Source organism: Mytilus galloprovincialis, chromosome 1 (genome assembly GCF_965363235.1).
Source record: "Mytilus galloprovincialis chromosome 1, xbMytGall1.hap1.1, whole genome shotgun sequence".
In the NCBI taxonomy this organism is placed as follows: domain Eukaryota; kingdom Metazoa; phylum Mollusca; class Bivalvia; order Mytilida; family Mytilidae; genus Mytilus; species Mytilus galloprovincialis.
Genome location: NC_134838.1, coordinates 103,996,334 through 104,017,160, shown reverse-complemented (window position 1 = coordinate 104,017,160; position 20,827 = coordinate 103,996,334). Strand labels below are relative to the sequence as shown.

Sequence of the window (20,827 nt, the reverse complement as noted above, 5' to 3'; positions counted from 1 at the left end):
ATATGATTGATGACTGGCAAGTCTGGATGAGACTTTTGTCTTTGGAATTTCCAAAATGGCCACTGTTGCCATGAAAACTGCAAAAATGTCAAAAATTTTCAAAATGCTTTGAACTTAATGTATCTTGTATAGATGAGACTTTTGTCTTTGGAATTTCCAAAATGGCCACCATTGCCATGGAAACTGCAAAAATGTCACAAATTTTCAAAATGCTTTGAACTTAGTATATCTTGATATTATTGTTAACTGGCAAGTATAGATGAAACTTTTGGCTTTGAAATTTTCAAAATGGCTTCCGTTGCCATGGACACTGCAAAAATGTGAAATTTTTTAAAATGCTCTGAATGTACTGAAAATTTACAGAAAGATGTATAGCCATGCATATATGTATGTGCATTCACTGATAATTTTTTTGAAATGGCTGCCGCTTAGTGTCAATGGGTTGAAGGGTGACATCTGCTATTGCTTGCAATGGCAAATCTAGTTAATATTTGCTCTTTGGGGAGATACATTTATTTGAACTTTTGTCATTTTTTTAGTATTTACTTGCACAAAAGGATTGTTTCCAGATAACTTCTCCTATAGTTCGAATGCTAAGAAGATTCCCTTTTGATATTATAATTCTACATATTTACTCTTCAAATATTAAACACGAGCTAGGTTTGATTGCTAGGAAGTTTTAACTTTGCTGGCTCTTTGTACATATATTGAAGGTGTGCATGTGGTCAGGGTTTTTCCTTTTTATTGATATTTCCTCTTTTGGGAGATAGTATAAACTTTGTCATTTTTGGGGTTTAAGTGCTCCAATGCTCAACTAATAACACTTTTCATCTGCAGGGGCGTCAATTGTGTCTCCCAGACACAATAATATGTCAAAGAAAGTCCTACATTGACTTTGTTATAATACAGTTACTTCAGAGTGGAGTGTGGGGGGCATCACTTTTCTCTAGTCTTTATTTAGATTTCACTTTGAGAGTTGGAATTGACCCTTATCATTTCCTCATTTTAAGATTACAAGTATGGCAATGCTGCTTCTACAGTGATAGGTGTAACATCAATGTTACATAGATCTGCATTTTTGATGGCCATGGTGGGCTATTGTCATCACTTGGCATTTGTAATCCATCTATCATCCATTAACTTTTACCAAAAATGTTCTCCTCTTTAATGGCCAAATATATTATAGATTCAAATTTGACCTCAGGGTACCTTGTTAAAAATCATACCCGTAGCCAGCCTTGAAAACAAATAATGACTGTTAAAGTCAACGTTCTGTTCGAATTGTGACTGTTAAAGTCGAGTTTTTGAGGCCAACGAACCCCCCTTTGGAAATTCCTGGCTATGGGCCTGAAAATAATGTGTCTAAATCTACCTTCTGCCAATTAACCAGGCTCTAAATCAATATTGGTTAAATGTATTCGTCTATTAACTTGTAAACGATGAGAAAATAAGACTAAGGCAGAAATGTTCAAAATGGCTGAATAAGGAGGTATTTTCCTTAAAAGACAAGTTTAATCTATACTGTTTGTTTTTTGTCTAGAAAGTGAGACAGTGTACACCATTTGTATTAAGCTTTGTATTTCAGAAGGTAGAAGACCTGAATGTGTCATACCTTGTTTACAGATATTTTATGTTACAAAGTTTCTGTCTGTCATGTTCATTGTCCTTGACATCATTTCAGTAAATGCTTGAAAAAGAGTGTTTTTGTCAATGAAATTCTCATTTATTGGTATATATAGATTACTTGCAATGTCTACATGTCCTACAGGTAGGGTCACCTGACCTTGAACTGATTACATTAACCAGTGATACATCTCTCATACCCTATAAACTGGCAGGTTCAATTTGACCTTGACCTCAATTCAAGGTTCATTGGAAAATGTTTAGCTTTTGTTGTTTGGTTCATTACTCAGATAATACAAGCAAAATGGTTCTTGTATTTGGTGTTTGGAATGATTGTAAGGTGTACATGTCTGTCTGACAAGTTTCTTCTAATCTTAACCTCATTTTGATGGTTCATTGGCCAATTTTAGCCTATTCCTCAGCTATTAGGTTAATTTTATTAAGTGTATGTAATAATTGTACGCATACATGTCTGTGTGGCCGGGTTCATCTAACCTTGACCACATTTTAATGGTTCATTGGTCAATGTAACGATTTTGTGGTTTTGATCTGTTTCTCTGGTACTATAAGCTCTCAACAAGTGACCAAATGACACAGAAATAACCTACTATTGGTCACTAGACGGTCTTCAACAATGAGCACCAATAATCAATCAATCTATTTATTGTAAAATACAGATATATGAGCTACATATCATGTGTTAATGTTCACTATTTTTCCTATTTTAGAACAAAAAACAGAAAAGTGTTCAAATTAAATAAAGATCTTCAGACCATCATTTCATGAAAAAGGTTTCTATAAAATCTACCCTACCATATTTTTCAATCATAAAAAGTATACTTTTTTTCATTTACCACTAAAATAAAAACAAAAACTAGAGATTTTGAATCCTTTATTTCTTTATTTGACTGATGCATCTGTAAATACTACTATATTGCACTTTCTAATGATAAAATGTCTTATAACAAAAACAAGCTGACAAACAACAAAATATCACATTCTAGATAGTCCTCCCTATTAGGCAAAGTTCTCACATATATATATAACATTAACCTATATAGTAGTCATTTTTTACAAGTGAACAGACATGCAACTATTTTGATGAAATTATGAGCAATATTTCATAGTGTTGTTACAAATGGTTGATAAATGTACAGTGAAATATTCTGATTCAGATCTTCAAATGATATTCATACGTTTTATTGACAGTCATTTTTAAATAACAACTTATTAGATGAATGAAATAAAAAAACTACATACAAACATTGAAAAAGGGAAATCATCTCTCTGACATACATAAACACATGATTTAAATGGACTATACATTACATCTATATACCAGTGAGCTAGAACATGTTTGATATAAGTCAGTTTTGCAGTTGTCATGAATAGTACTTAGTTCGAGCAATTGTTTGTTCATGCTTTAATGAATTTTTGGTTTATGACAGACTTCTGGTAAACTTCTAAAGAAAATAAAGTTGTATTTTCAATAATTTCTGGAACTCAAGAAGTTGCAATATAAATTTGTGACCTTACTCTCCCTAAAGAATTACATTTTAATTTTTTAAATGGTTTCAACATTTTTTAATCTTAATTGCATCTTAGTTAAGTTTATTTGTCTGATAATGTCTGCATTATTTGACCAGCAGATAATTTCAAAAAGACAATTCTGCCATTATGTATGGTATGTATATAAATAGTTTTGCAATAAATAGAAAATTCTGCGCTCGTTTGGAATAGAAATACAATAAAATATTAATATTAAATAGAGTAAATAAATAACATTACAAACAATGCATCAACAATAACAGTTAATAAATAAAATAATTAAAAAAAACTTAACATATATAAAGCATAAAAAACAATGTAAAATCACAAAAAATCCTATAAATCTGAGATCTACAGTTATGAAAATGTACACCTGTATAACAGTTCATGTTATTTTAACACGTTGACTAGGAATGTAAAAAGATTATCTCAATCATAAACAACAATTTTTTTTTAGATCTTTACTTATTCTGTAGTAACATTATTAGACATAAAAATCAACAAAATACAACCAATAATAAAAATAAAAACATTTTTTCCTAATCCACTTCAACTCTCCTCACATGAATCCTAAACAGTAACATAGTTAGCTTAAGTCTAAGAACCCTACAGATATTTTTTTATTATATTTGTTTATAGTAGTTAAATATGAATACATAATGGTTATATGTCTGTCTAAAATTTGGTGGTGGTGTGAATAAGTGACTAATTAGTTAAACACAATAAATGTTTAACTAAACAAACTGATATCACTATACTTGAAAACTATGTTCCAAACATTTCACTACATAACATAACACTATAATGTGGAATTTTATATTAAAATCAACATGCATTTAATAAAATAAACATGCGAGGAGGCCTTGATCCCTAATATACAGTTTACATTTAAAGTAATAATGACATATCAACACTTTTATATAATGAACACATCTTATTTCTTCTTACTAGTAGGCTGATTATGAGTATCTCTGATGATTATATTACAAATTGGCATTCTAAACAATTAAACACATAGTTCTATACTACACTTTGTGAAAAATTTACAAAAATGGTGGGATTTAATGGAAATGTATTGCAGCAGAGTATTGGTCAGCACCAATTTCAACTGACCAATCAAATTATTCTGTGTATTAGAAAATACTTCACTCTAGGTCAAACCTACCAAATTCCACAAAAAAATATTTAAGAACAAGAGGCATTAACTTCTTTTTAAGGTGTCAACTAATGTTGCCTTATGTATAGAACTTACTTTGCATGTCGTTCCTTCCGTCCGGTGCCACATGTGGAGCAGGATCTGCTTCCCCTTCCGGAGCACCCGAGATCACCCCTAGTTTTTTGGTGGGGTTTGTGTTGTTTATTCTTTGGTTTTCTATGTTGTGTCGTGTGTGCTGTTGTTTGTTTGTCTTTTTCGGTTTTAGCCATGGCGTTGTCAGTTGTTTTGGATTTATGAGTTTGACTGTCCCTTTGGTATCTTTCGTCCCTCTTCTATCTATGTTTGTTACTAAACATTTTAAGGTATTTATACCTAGATATGTTTATAACTTTTACATGCGTCAATTTTGTTTAAAATGTTTTTATGTTTGAGATATAATCCAAAAGCTGCAGTTTTAATCATATGTTCTATTTATAGCAACAGCAGCCATGTTTGGTAATGGATTTAATCCAAGGATACAAATTTGAAACTAGATTCAGCAAAGATCATGAATGAAAAATTTGATAACTTTTGACTCAGTAGTTTCAGAGGAGAATGAGCTTAAAAAGATGATAGATGTCTAGTGATGACAATAGTTCACATGGCTCTTTGTCCGAGGTGAACTAGAAATGGTGTAAAAACTAGATACTTTAGAATCAATTAGACAATAACAAGTCATAAATCTGGGGTATGAGTTAAGTTTGTCTATACTGTAATTTAAAATGTACTTTGAAGTCAATAACCATGCGCAAAAAACAACAACATTATTTTGGTGACAAGTGGGACTTGAATCACTGACCTCAGGATTCTACAGACTTCCAACTTGCTTTAAAAATAAAAATAATCATGTATAAAATGACAAGATTCAATACAGAATCAATATTTTTTGAAAAATAAAAATTCTTCAACATAACAAATGATATGCGGTAACCATAAATATAGATTTTTTTTTTTTTTTTTCTAAATTGACAATTAAGATAATGACAGACCTTTCAAGTGGCAGATTTTTTGTCTTTGTAGTTCTCAGTAGGCTCCTTAAAACAACAGTGTTATCAGTATTGGCCCTATCTAATTTTTCATCACACATAATTTATAACTTTAGGATCAAAAGTACTTCAAGGATATTACAATTTATTGATTGTACACCAGCACAAAATGTGTTACACCATTGGTTTGATCTGTAGGTAAAATCACTTTTAACTGATCGTAAAATTTGATGTATTGAGTATAAAGATAACAACGGTTAGCAAAAGTTAACATTTCATCCTTTGATCAAGGTGAATAAAAAGATGATTAAAGGAGTATGCCCTTTTATTCAGTGTCTTTCATAATAATCATTTATGCTTAAATGGAACAGCCCACACATCTTTCAATAGTTTTTCTCCATGCTGCCTTAATAATCAATGCTTGACAAATTCATACAAAAGGATAATAAAAGAGTTCTTCATTTAAATAACATATCTAGTTGTAACTTTTTCCTTGTATATATAATATATTTTTATAAAATTACTGGTTACATCCCTTAAATTGCTGCTTCATTATAAACACAATATAGTCTAGCATAATTAATTTTAGATGGTGCTTTTGCTTATCATAAACAAATAATTACAGAATAAAATAATTGGTCAGTGTTTATATATCAAAACAAAATCTACATGTCTCCAAATATTCCTGCAAATGTTTTTCTAAGGTTCTTCATGGTGTCTTCTCCTTCTGGAAAATCTGTTGATTTGCCTAAAGTTGGTGCTCCAACACCAATCGGTGGGGGACGTGCTCCTGGTGGTCCTCTGTAAAAAAAGGTCAGTTTACCTAGAATTAACTAAGGGTTAATTATAATAGATAATGTCAGTTTGTATAAAATAAAAGGAAATTACAAAAACACAAGGCTTACCAGAAATTTGTATTTAAGTCAAAAATCAATAGAGATGTCAGTTTTCTGATTTTGTATTTTTACAATCTATTTTTGACAGAGATAATGTATGCAGTTTTGTACATTGTAAAATGAAATCAGCATTTTTTTCAGGGATTTTATTGTTCTTAATCTCCTTATGCACAACAAGGAGCGATAATTTCAATCTAATCTTTTCTTGCCATGGTGTTATCAGTTTCTCATGAGTTTGAATGTCCCTTTGGTATTTTTCTCCTCTCTTTTAAAGTGTTAGTCTAGATGTTACAGTACATATCTGTAGGACTCGGAGGTGCGATGGGGACGCTGAAGTGCGATGGTCCACGCCGAAGAACGATGGTCTGTGGGCTGAGGTGCGATGGTTTTGCATGACGTTTAAATAGTGTGACGCTTTCAAATACAACATGGATTCAAAAGCATGATGATAGGGTTGTAGATGAAGGTTTCATCCTAACTAAGGAAAGGGAGGGAAAAAGAAAGTAACCAACATTTCAAGTCCCGGATAGTTTTTTGCATTACATGTGGAGGCAATTCATGGGGAGTAAAGTGCATGAAAGATAAACTTGATCAGGAAATGGGTGAACCAGTGTTTTGTAATTACGTCCCAAACGTTTTGCACTATAAATAAAATATATTAAAATTTTATCTTTATATTAATTTTGATTTATTGTTAAGTAAGTGTCACAAGATTTCATGTGGACAACTTGATAAAAAAAAAAAAAATGCTAGTATTAGCAATGTTTTGTTATATCAAGTTGATATAATGTTGCTTTATTTCCGAGATAAATCCTGGTTTGTAATAACACGGTCGCTCTAGTCTTATTTTCTTGTGGCTACTATGAGAATTGTCTACAACATGTTAGGCCAATATTAATATGACTGGTCACTACGTGTACATCCTGATTTACCATCCTCAACTAAATTGAACATCATATTTTCTGAACCCATTCTTATGTGTGCTAATCGGAAAATTGGCATATTTGAAATTAGATTAAATAATACATCAAATCTTTTTATTTGACCTGAACAGAAGTTAAAAGATTTACCCAATAGGAGGCTAGCAAACTACAGTTGTCAAAACTAAAGGAACGACTGACAAAAAATATATTTTGAATCCAAGAATTTCCCAGTACCTTAATTTTGTTATTTCTTCTCATGGTTATTTTAATGGAAAGTGTCAAAAAACTAAAAAAATGTTAGCACATTGCGTGAAATAAAATGTTATGACTCAGACAAATATCACTAGAAGTTAAATGGTTGTTCCTTTAAAGATCCTGTTTCATTTAAACATCTCATGTCTATTTTGCTTGTATACTCAATGTCACAGACAGACCATCGCACTTCAGAGTGTTAACCATCGCAGTTAGGAGTGCCATTGCGGTTCTGAGTCCTACATAAATACTAAGTTAGATATAATCAAGTAATAATACAAACCCATCAGTTCTATTCTGTTGTTGTTGTTGCCTTTGTTGTGGATGTTGTGGTCTTTGGTTCACGGGTGCACCGTGTTGAACTGGATGACCTTGGATTGAGCTTTGTTGTGTTTGGCTTGTTTGACGCTGCATCTGAGCAGATGGTTGATGTTGTTGACCTTGAACATTGCTCTGTTGACTTTGTTGTCTGGGTATTGGCTGCCCTTGCTGTGGCCTTTGCTGGCCATGACTCTGTTGTGGAATTGGTTGACCTTGCTGAGGTTGAGGGGGCCTTGCTGGTGGGTTGACTGGTTCATTCTTAGAGCCATTCATTCCATAATGTAAACTTATGGTTCGACTAAAATGCAGACAAATGTTGTTGTTATATTGACAGATTATTTACGATGAAGATATTGTAAGCAAAGATAAAAAATACATCCACTGTATAGGCTTCATAAAGGTTTGTAACAAATAAGAAATGGTTTGAGTTTCCAGTGGTTTTTGGCCTAAAAATTGAAATTGAATAGACTGGTAACATATATTTTGAATTTATCAAGAGACATAACTCCTGAGGTAACAGTTTTTATAAATTATAAACAAGAATACTGTGTCATTTAACACTAAAACTTAATCCAGAATCAATGTTGTACTATGATTTTAAACTGTTACCATTATTTTGAAATCTGTTTCAATGTTGATACCACACTTTCATTTGTGTCCAACTATATAAGTTGCACTACAAATTAGACATATTACCAGGTTTTGTGCTTACATGAGCACATGACACAGTGCACCTGATATCACACCGGTTTTTTGTGGGGTTTGCGTGGCTCAGTGTTTAGATATCTATGTTGTGTTTTGTGGGGTTTGCGTTGCTCAGTGTTTAGATATCTATGTTGTGTTTTGTGGGGTTTGCGTTGCTCAGTGTTTAGATATCTATGTTGTGTTTTGTGGGGTTTGCGTTGCTCAGTGTTTAGATATCTATGTTGTGTTTTGTGGGGGTTTGCGTTGCTCAGTGTTTAGATATCTATGTTGTGTTTTGAGGGGTTTGCATTGCTCAGTGTTTAGATATCTATGATGTGTTTTTTGTAGGGTTTGCGTTGCTCAGTGTTTAGATATCTATGATGTGTTTTTTGTGGGGTTTGCGTTGCTCAGTGTTTAGATATCTATGTTGTGTTTTGTGGGGTTTGCGTTGCTCAGTGTTTAGATATCTATGTTGTGTTTTGAGGGGTTTGCGTTGCTTAGTGTTTAGATATCTATGATGTGTTTTTTGTGGGGTTTGCATTGCTCAGTGTTTAGATATCTATGTTGTGTTTTGTGGGGTTTGCGTTGCTCAGTGTTTAGATATCTATGTTGTGTTTTGTGGGGTTTGCGTTGCTCAGTGTTTAGATATCTATGATGTGTTTTTTTGTGGGGTTTGCGTTGCTCAGTATTTAGATATCTATGTTGTGTTTTGTGGGGTTTGCGTTGCTCAGTGTTTAGATATCTATGTTGTGTTTTATGGGGTTTGCATTGCTCAGTGTTTAGATATCTATTTTGTGTTTTGAGGGGTTTGCATTGCTCAGTGTTTAGATATCTATGATGTGTTTTTTGTGGGGTTTGCGTTGCTCAGTGTTTAGATATCTATGATGTGTTTTTTGTGGGGTTTGCGTTGCTCAGTGTTTAGATATCTATGTTGTGTTTTGTGGGGTTTGCGTTGCTCAGTGTTCAGATATCTATGTTGTGTTTTGAGGGGTTTGCGTTGCTTAGTGTTTAGATATCTATGATGTGTTTTTTGTGGGGTTTGCATTGCTCAGTGTTTAGATATCTATGTTGTGTTTTGTGGGGTTTGCGTTGCTCAGTGTTTAGATATCTATGTTGTGTTTTGTGGGGTTTGCGTTGCTCAGTGTTTAGATATCTATGATGTGTTTTTTTGTGGGGTTTGCGTTGCTCAGTATTTAGATATCTATGTTGTGTTTTGTGGGGTTTGCGTTGCTCAGTGTTTAGATATCTATGATGTGTTTTTTTGTGGGGTTTGCGTTGCTCAGTATTTAGATATCTATGTTGTGTTTTGTGGGGTTTGCGTTGCTCAGTGTTTAGATATCTATGTTGTGTTTTATGGGGTTTGCGTTGCTCAGTGTTTAGATATCTATGTTGTGTTTTGTGGGGTTTGCGTTGCTCAGTGTTTAGATATCTATGTTGTGTTTTGTGGGGTTTGCGTTGCTCAGTGTTTAGATATTTATGTTGTGTTTTGTGGGGTTTGCGTTGCTCAGTGTTTAGATATCTATGATGTGTTTTTTGTGGGGTTTGCGTTGCTCAGTATTTAGATATCTATGTTGTGTTTTGTGGGGTTTGCGTTGCTCAGTGTTTAGATATCTATGTTGTGTTTTATGGGGTTTGCGTTGCTCAGTGTTTAGATATCTATGTTGTGTTTTGTGGGGTTTGCGTTGCTCAGTGTTTAGATATCTATGTTGTGTTTTGTGGGGTTTGCGTTGCTCAGTGTTTAGATATCTATGTTGTGTTTTGTGGGGTTTGCGTTGCTCAGTGTTTAGATATCTATGATGTGTTTTTTGTGGGGCTTGCGTTGCTCAGTATTTAGATATCTATGTTGTGTTTTGTGTTGCTCAGTGTTTAGATATCTATGATGTGTTTTGTTGGGTTTGCGTTGCTCAGTGTTTAGATATCTATGTTGTGTTTTGTGGGGTTTGCGTTGCTCAGCGTTTAGATATCTATGTTGTGTTTTGTATACTGTTGTTTGTCAGTTTGTTTTTCAAATTATGAGATTAAATATCCCTTTGATGTTTTCCACCTCTATTTTATTTCAGTTTAAACTTCTAACAGACCTACTTCAGGTCGAACTACTGACATATTAATCATGGTTATCAAATCCTGAAACTGAATTAACAACATTCTTTGAATCTACATTTCACGACCTGCTCTGGACCATGAACATTGAACTCTAAAATTGTATTTGAATGGAGCAATATTTTGTGTGTTGTATGTCTTTGGTATTCTTGGGTTAAGTACATAGTGAAGTGACCAATGCTTCATCACAATAAAGACCACACTCTATATATTTTGTGTTTTTGAAGCACTTTTATTGATTTACCTACATCAGGAAAGCTTAAATGAAAACTAGATGTGTCAAAACGACACGAATGGCCCTGTCTCCAAAAATTGAAAAATCTGCAATTTTAATAACACATGTCTCACATATAAAAAATCAGCTCAAAATCTAAAGGCGTATAGAAGAAGTCTGTATAACTAACTGTGATTTTCAACAATTTTCTAAGTAGTAAATAAACCCTTAATTTTGGCAAAAATCAGCAGAGCAGAACTAAACTTAATCTGTAACTCATCATGGTTACTAACATACCAAAAAACAGTCCAATATCTGAAGGTGTTTAGAAAAAAACTCTGTATAATGGTTTGTTGTGGAATGACTGAATGACTGAATGATGGAGTTATGGATTACGGACAAGGGTAAAACTATATGGCACAGACAACTTTGTTGCGGGGCCATAAAAATGAAAGTCCGGGAAGTATGAATACTTTATAAGCTGTATGACCTCAGGAGACCTCAAAAGATAAGGCAACCAATCAAGGTAAACTTTGCCTGAGGAGTTTGAACTTTCTTTTTCAATATTTGAATTTATTACAGTGACTTGACTGATAGTGTTGCTGTCCACCAATTGCAACTCATTCAAAATTCAGACCAAATTGCAATTTGTTTTATTAAACCAAACTGTTCAACTGGTCAGAATATTGAACAAATTCTTCAGTCAAAATGTAAAAGTGCAAGGTGATGAAATAAAACATACTTACAATCCTATCAAACTTTAACTCCACCTTAATGATGTTGTGACTAAGTAAGCCTATCAGTTTGTATAGTTATATTATAGTCATTTCCATGCTGAAGGAACTGTTATTATTTTGAATTGCTATAAAAATGTCCAAACTAAGCTTTCATATATTTTTACTTTCTAAAAGTATTCTATATTCATAAAAAATCAGATATCATTATAAATAAAACATCATATATTCAGTAAAATATGTGTGAAATAACAATATGCTATTGATAAGTTTCCATGGGGAGATAACCTAAAATATTATTCTTTTGAATAGACTTTTTGAAAGAAAAAATTATTATCTCCCCATGGAAACTTCCTACAAACATATTGCAATTTTACACATATTTTACTGAATATGAAATGTTTTAATTCACATAATGTCTGATTCTTACGCATGTAGAATACTTTTAGAAAGTAAACTATATGAAAGCTGAGTTTGGACATTTTTCAAAATAATAACAGTTCCTTCAGCATGGAAATTACTATAATTTACGTATACAAACTGATCTATAGACTGATTATGTCACAACATCATTTAAGTGGAGTTATAGTCTTATAGGATTGTAAGTATGTTTTATTTCATCACCTTGCACTTTCATGACTTGGCTGTGGTTTTCTACAGCAATTTGTTCAAATTTCTGAACAGTTGAACAATTTGATTTTATAAAACAAATTGCAATTTGGTCAGAATTTTGAGTAAGTTGCAATTGGTGGAGAGCAACACTAACAGTCAAGCCACTGTAACAGAAATTTCTTTTATAAATAATGTCAGTGGCCATGCACTAAATACTTGGCTGATAATATCCTCTTGAAAGAACTGAGGAAGTTAATAAGTCATCCTAGTCTATACTAACCTAAGTGTCTGGACAGGCTGAAGACACTGTTGCATTCTGGTTATTACTAATTCACCAATATTTCTTCTGTCCTCTTCTTGACTTTCACCAAGTAAATTCATAGATGAATCATTTACCTAAAAAAAAAAATTTCAATTTTACTCTTACTTGAGAGATGTATATAAAACATTATTATGACGCTACTGTAACAAATAGTATACATGCAATCATAAAGACAATTGATCTTTATTTGACATACTATTTTATGTAAATTTTACTGTTACTTGAATTTTAGTGAATTAAATGTCAGAGAATATTCTAGATAGTTAGTGAAAATATTTTTTAAAGTATATTTATGTTATAGAATAAGTTAGCAAATTTTGGAATTTACCTTGTTGCTAAAAATAGTTTGTTTATCATTTCTCCAGTTATTTATAGATGATTCTAGATTTAGAATGTTCTTTTGATTTTGGTATGCAAGCTAAGTTTTTTGTGAATAAATATCTTTAGTTGAAATTGTAGTGTCAGTAGTATGGAAGTTTTATCAGTTGAATAAGAAAGGAAAAGGATTTTATAGCAGTTTTTTTCCAATGTGGTACTTGATGAATTTGAAATATCGTACATACTGTTAATAACCGTAAGTTATTCTATTAAAGTAAGAAAAGGATATCATGACAGTCTGATTTTGCCACAGCTGCATGACAGTATGTTAAATCACTTCACTTTGATCTGAACATATAGATTCCACTGCTGCAACAAGTGTGTTATGATATTTCTCCACTGGAGACGGTTAAAAGGGTAGGTTGGTAAGGGCCGATTTTGGCCTTAAATTTTAGGTTCATCTGAAGAATGATTATGGACACCGTGTTCATCCTCAACCTTTATATATGTTATGTAATCATCAAATACAACTTACATTTCAATATAAAGAATGAACACAAATGTGGCCACTTTCATTTAAGACGGAAACCATTTAAAATTTAACTTAAATGCTAAAATTGTGAAGATTTCAGTAATTTAGCATGACTTAATGATGCAAGTACCCGATATATGTGCATTGTATTGTCAAAAACTACCTATATTTATGTAGCAGAAGCATTTTACTTTCCAATAAATAACTAAAAGTTTACATTTTAACAATTTTGTAAAACTGCTATATTTTGGGGCCAAAAAGGGGTCTTACTGGACCTACTCCTTTAAATATTTAAAGTCAAGGCTTGCTGAGCTTATCAAATAAGTAAAATTTAACTATTGAGAGTGGAGATATATCATGATACATGAGTTATCGTGATATAATCTATTTCTCTAATGATTTTCATTCTTCCTTTTCAAAGACTTGCAGAAATTTGTGTTCTTTACATGTGATGTCATCAGACATGGTCACCTATGTTCATGATGTCACAATAAGAAATTCAGAAAAAAATCCAAGAAAATGCACATGATTGACCTTGAATATTAGGGACCATTCCTTACATGCCTTGTTATTGTTTGCACGGTATGTATAACTAGAGGCTCTCAAGAGCCTGTGTCGCTCACCTTGGTCTATGTGCATACTAAACAATGGAAACAAATAAATTCATGACAAAATTGTGTTTTGGTGATGGTGATGTGTTTGTAGATCTTTCTTTACTGGACATTCTTAATGATTCTTGTTGCTACAATTATCTCTATCTATAATGAACTTGGCCCAGTAATTACAGTTTAAAATATTTTCTAAAAATTTTAAAAAATTTATGAAAATTGTTAAAAATTGACTATAACTCCTTAAGGGGTCAATTGACAATTTCGGTCATGAGACTTATTTGTAGATCTTACTTTGCTGAACATTATTGCTGTTTACACTTTATCTCTATCTATAATAACATTCAAGATAATAACCACAAGAGTGCACACGCTGAAATGTCTCGCCTTCTATACTAATCATTGATATTATGTTGATAGTTCTAAGTATAAAGCTTTATTACAACTGTCACATAAACTTAACATTAACCAAGATAACTAAACAAAGACCCTTGAAAATGAGGTCAAGGTCAGATGAACCATGCCAGACAGACATGTACAGCTAACAATGCTTTTATACAACATATACAGTTGACCTATTACTTATAGTTTAAGAAAAATAGACCAAAACACAAAAACTTAACACTGTGCAATGAACCGTGAAAATGAGGTCAGGGTCAAATAAAACCTGCACGACTGACATAAAAATCATAAAATAATTCCATACACCAAATATAGTTGACCTATGACATATAATATCAGATAAAAAGACCAAAACTTAAAAACTTAACTTTGACTGAACCATGAAAATGGGGTCAAGGTCACATGACATCTGCCTGCTAGACATGTACACTTTACAATCATTCCATACAACAAATATAGTAGACTTATTGCATATAGTATGAGAAAAACAGACTAAAACACAAAAATTTAACTATAACCACTGAACCATGAAAATGAGGTCAAGGTCAGATGACACCTGCCAGTTGGACATGTACACCTTACAGTCCTTCCATACACCGAATATACTAGCCCTATTGCTTATGGTATCTAAGATATGGATTTGACCACCAAAACTTAACCTTGTTCACTGATCCATGAAATGAGGTCGAGGTCAACTGAAAACTGTCTGACAAAAATGAGGACCTTGCAAGGTACGCATATATCAAATATAGTTATCCTATTACTTATAATAAGAGAGAATTCAACATTACAAAAAATTATGAAAATGAGGTCAAGGACATTGGACATGTGACTGGCGGAAACTTCGTAACATGAAGCATCTATATACAAAGTATGAAGCATCCAGGTCTCCCACCTTCTAAAATATAAAGCTTTTAAGAAGTGAGCTAACACCGCCGCTACTAATTCGGGGGCAGCAACCCAACAACTGGTTGTCCGATTTGTCTGAAAATTTCAGGGCAGATAGATCTTGACCAAATAGACAACTTTACCCCACGTCAGATTTGCTCTAAATGCTTTTGTTTTGTGTTATAAGTCAAAAACTGCATTTTACCCCTATGTTCTATTTTTAGCCATGGCAGCCATCTTGGTTGGTTGGCCAGGTCACCGGACACATTTTTTAAACTAGATACCCCAATGATGATTGTGGCCAAGTTTGGTTTAATTTGGCCCAGTAGTTTCAGAAGAGAAGATTTTTGTAAAAGTTAACGACGACAGACGACGGAAGCAAAGTGATGGGAAAAGCTCACTTGGCCCTTTGGGACAGGTGAGCTAAAAAGGGCTTTCTGATCAGTTATAAAAGGTTTTTTTTTTTAAATCATTAGCTTATTCAAGTAAAGTTAGTTTCACACATCTCAATATCTTACAGATACCATTAAACAAACATATGTATTGTGTCTAATATTGATTGAATTATTTTAAAATAAAATAATTATCATTTCCTTAAGCTGTTTATTCGTTTATTCTTGTGAAGCAACACTAAATGGCAAAAGTATATGTAATGCTAATATAACAGCTGAAGGATTTTGCATTTCGTCTATGAAAACACCTCTTTTGTTTGGTCAATTCCCTGTTTAGAAGGTACATGTATATCTTTCTTGTTTGCATCACAGTTTTCCTAACTGCTCATTGTCAGTTAATACTGGAATTTTTTTTTCCTTGAACAAGCTTAATTATTCCTTGGAAAATTGGCTGCTTATAACACATGCACTGCACCTTATGTTTAATCTTTTTAACTGTTCCCACTAAAATGATGTTTTTGGTTATGGCTGCTTATAATGCATACAAATTGTGATGACAATAAAATGGTATAATAGAAAAAGAATGGAAGCCCCTTAAAAAGATGAAATGGATTTGTATGCATGGAAGCTTATTTGAAGTCAATAGTTTTAAATGGAGTTGTCTTCCTTTATATGAATATAAAATCTACCTCTATTATATATTCTTTTCCATCTTTCCCCTGTACAGCCTCAACTGACATGATATCCAAACCTCCAAATAACTGACTACACTCATCTACCCATAGTTTAAATCTACAAATATAAAAATCATATCTTTCTTCAGGCATTTTAGGAATATAAATATAAATGTTGGTGCAGTTTATAAACAGTCCTGTATTTTTTTTCATTTAAATTAAAACATCTTCTGTTTGTACATAGTGACCTTAGTTTAGTTAATACTTGTACATGATTCCATTCATCAAACTGCTTCATTAAAATTCTCTTTAAAATCGCTGAATTATGATGGATTGTAGAACAGATTTTTAAAAAGGAATTTTGTGCATTATCACATTTTCTTTGGTGACTAATTTCCACAAAATATAAATTTAAGAAATTTGTATATAAAATGTAATTTGATATTTTTAAAGAAGTCTGCAGTCTTTTAAAATATAATTTGAATGGACATTCATATTGTTTACACAAAAAATGGTGACATGTTTTATCTTCAATTTTTATACATTGCATACTCCTAAAATAAGAAAACAAATGTTGAGTATTTTCATATAAAATGATTAACTTATAAAAGGTATCTGCTTGAATTACAATCTTTCAAATCAAAAATTTCCTCCCTTATCAATTACTAAAAAAAGAGTGTACAGGCTGAAATGTTTCGCCTTCTTAAGTGACCATCAATTTTATATTAAAAGTATCACATTATATTAACATGTCAGATCCAAGAAAATGAGTTCAAGGTCAGATAAACCAAACCGAAAATACATGTACACCTTACAATCATTCTATACACCAAACATAGTTTGAAGGGAAGAACATGCCACTAATTTTGCCATACTTGCCACCTGATCAAAATCAAATTCATAATTTCATAAATGTCTACCGTTCATTACTACCCTAAAATTTTAAACATTTCACCGTGTACTTTCAGAGGAGCAGATATTTGAAAATTAAACAATCAGAAACTAAATTAGGTTCTGGTGGTCCTCTTTTCCCCACCAATTTAGGATCATAATGATATCTACAAGAGTGCACACGCTGAAATGTCTCGCCTTCTATACTAATCATTGATATTATGTTGATAGTCCTAAGTATAAAGCTTTATTCTAACTGTCTCATAAACTTAACATTAACAAAGATAACTAAACAAAGACCAATGAACCATGAAAATGAGGTCAAGGTCAGATGAACCATGCCAGACAGACATGTACAGCTAACAATGCTTCTATACAACATATATAGTTGACCTATTACTTATAGTTTAAGAAAAATAGACCAAAAAACAAAAACTTAACACTGTGCAATGAACCTTGAAAATGAGGTCACGGTCAAAAGAAACCTGCGCTACTGACATAAAGATCATAAAATATTTCCATACACCAAATATAGTTGACCTATGGCATATAGTATTAGATAAAAAGACCAAAACTCAAAAACTGAACTTTGACCACTGAACCATGAAAATGAGGTCAAGGTCACATGACATCTGCCTGCTAGACATGTACACCTTACAATCATTCCATACAACAAATATAGTAGACCTATTGCATATAGTATGAAAAAAACAGACCAAAACACAAAAATTTAACTATAACCACTGAACCATGAAAATGAGGTCAAGGTCAGATGAACCATGCCAGTTGGACATGTACACCTTACAATCATTCCATACAACAAATATAGTAGACCTATTGCATATAGTATGAAAAAAACAGACCAAAACACAAAAATTTAACTATAACCACTGAACCATGAAAATGAGGTCAAGGTCAGATGACACCTGCCAGTTGGACATGTACACCTTACAGTCCTTCCATACACTGAATATACTAGCCCTATTGCTTATAGTATCTGAGATATGGACTTGACCACCAAAACTTAACCTTGTTCACTGATCCATGAAATGAGGTCGAGGTCAAGTGAAAACTGTCTGACAGACATGAGGACCTTGCGAGGTACGCACATATGAAACATAGTTATCCTATTACTTATAATACGAGAGAATTCAACATTACAAAAAATCTGAACTTTTTTTTCAAGTAGTCACTGAACCATGAAAATGAGGTCAAGGACATTTGACATGTGACTGACGGAAACTTCGTAACATGAGGCATCTATTATACAAAGTATGAAGCATCCAGGTCTTCCACCTTCTAAAATATAAAGCTTTTAAGAAGTTAGCTAACGCCGCCGCCGGATCACTATCCCTATGTCGAGCTTTCTGCAACAAAAGTTGCAGGCTCGACAATAAATGGTGGATGTCTTTTCAAATACATATTCTCTAGCCAAAGGTTACAATCCAGTCCCCTACTCTAAACCCTTGGCAGATTAAGCCAAAAATTGTGTTTATGATGCTGTGCCATCTACCGGTTGAGTAAAGTCATGCCTTTTCTGACTACAATATTCTTTCTAAAGCTAAAAACATCTTTATATCTGCACTGAACCCTGACCTATACTTAACATTTGAGGTTGGTCAGTTAAAACTTTATTGTTCCTTTTTTATCCCTCAGTCCTGTACATGTAGAAACAATTTGAGGCTTATTCTCTGTACATAGATTCTCACCAAAAATATTACTTCATATATCTATAGAGTTAAAATAAAGATAACTGGCAATGTTGATATTCAACTAAAGGGGACATATTTTTAAGGAAGGTGGTATAATTCACAATAGAATCAAATATCCAATTCCAGTTAGTTCCTGTTCATGAAGTACCAAACGAATGTAAATCAAAATAGATTTCATTTTGTTTTTATACATGTATCCAATAAACACATGTCATACCATACATTCTTGTTTATAATAACACTAAAATCATATGTAAATTGATCTAGATTCTGTAACATTAATCTTTAAAAAATCTCAATTTCTTATTTGATGAATAAAAGGGAGTCATATTAAATATATACTCTCGTTTACAAAGCTTCACACACACTGAGAAGAAAAGTGATATTTTATGATATGTAACTGAGAAATGACATGCAATTTCTAGTGTTATGAGGGAATATCACTAATAAATCTATGCATGAGAATAAAACAATGATATATGTCCACCAAGGACACCATGCCATGCTTGCACTATCAAATTTTCATGTTCAGTGATCTTCAGTCAACTTCAAAATCTGAGCCAACACCTTAATTTATCAGTTTATTTAAAATGTAGCATCAAAATAAGTGGTTATAAATTTCAAGTTGATGTGACCACAACTTCAGACATAATAATCTCACACTAAAAAATATATTTGCTTATTGCATAAAGTTAAATTCTTTGAATTGTCGTTTTTACCCCATGCATCTGACAAATTGGACCTCGTTATTTTAGTATTACAGATTTGGATAACCTTATGCTCATTAGAACTCTTTAAAACTAAGACAAGAGTGAAAAAGGTACTTCAGTGAAGTTAGTTTTCTTCTGACATCAACATCCTGATGACAAATAATAGTGATTTCACAATATAATTTTGAAAGTATACACGGAAGATATCACTTAATAACATCTTCACACAATTAACTATGAATGGCAAGCTCTTCATCTAAGTTGCAACTATCACACATGCTTGATGTAATTTTTTTAGTGGCCTAATAATAGGTATCTCCTTATATACTACATAATGTGCTGGAATTCCTACTTTTGCTTTTTTTTTTTAAATTCTAATATTACAGTAATCTTATAATCAAAATTCAACCATTAAATATTCGGACCAAAATTTTCAAAACTTTTAAGAATTTTGTTGACAAGATATACACAGAAACATTTCACACCATGGAACATGGAAATCTGACAAATTTGTCTACAATATCAGACACTGATAAATTTGTTTACATTTTTTCCTACTAATAAGGTTAATTACATTCCTTGAAATCAATAACAGAATAGCTTGAAGGGTATTATATCAAAAATGAGGAAGTACAAGAGTATATCTTGGTATGTTTTTGTGGAGAAGTCAAAACTTTAGAAGTAAAATAAGGGGCACTGAGGACATGACCTTGAAACCTTAACTATAATTTCCAATAGGTTAAATGGATACAAGAATAATAAAAATATGGTGTCAATGTTTGAAAATAAGTCTTCTAACATGTATTACAGAGGGGGGATAGGACTTTTATCGGGACTCCAGGATCGGGTGTTTTAAGCTCAAGATTTTGGGATTGACCCTTTCGGGATCCGTGAATTCTCTTTTCGGGATGTTGGGATTTAGATTCATTTAAATTCGGGACCTCGGGATTTCATGTTTTTAAGCCCAGGATTTCGGGATCAGGACCCCTCCTACCCACCTCATAACAGCATCATGGAACTAGTAGACATGTCTGTCAATGTATGATCTTTTCACTAATAAACAAATAAACAAAGCTAGTGGATATAGGAGTAAGATTTTTAATAGTACCATTATCTCAATACTACCACAAAATTCACATTTCTTTAGGAATCTGAATATATTTCCCATTTATTCCATCCACTTATCTTATGTTTTCTATAAGTTGCTTGTAACATTCCTACTCTTTAACATCCTCATAGTTATTTTAGGATAAAGGCTCTATGTGACTACAGCTTTTCAGACTTTCAGTG

At 32.5% G+C, this 20,827-nt stretch overlaps 1 protein-coding gene across 2 annotated transcripts in view; it reads right to left on the bottom strand.

Annotated features, from left to right (window-relative positions):
- Window positions 1-2,498: 2,498 nt before the first annotated feature.
- The window catches only part of LOC143048153 (synapsin-like), a 104,569-nt gene continuing 86,240 nt past the window's right edge, over window positions 2,499-20,827 (bottom strand). For both annotated transcript variants that reach the window (XM_076221666.1, XM_076221657.1), the window contains exons 11-14: window positions 16,240-16,342; window positions 12,369-12,484; window positions 7,707-8,042; window positions 2,499-6,153 (exon numbers count right to left, since the gene is read on the bottom strand). In XM_076221666.1, the coding sequence (XP_076077781.1) occupies window positions 6,018-6,153; window positions 7,707-8,042; window positions 12,369-12,484; window positions 16,240-16,342 (691 nt within the window). In that variant the 3' untranslated portion in view covers window positions 2,499-6,017. The remainder of the gene's footprint in view (window positions 6,154-7,706; window positions 8,043-12,368; window positions 12,485-16,239; window positions 16,343-20,827) is intronic.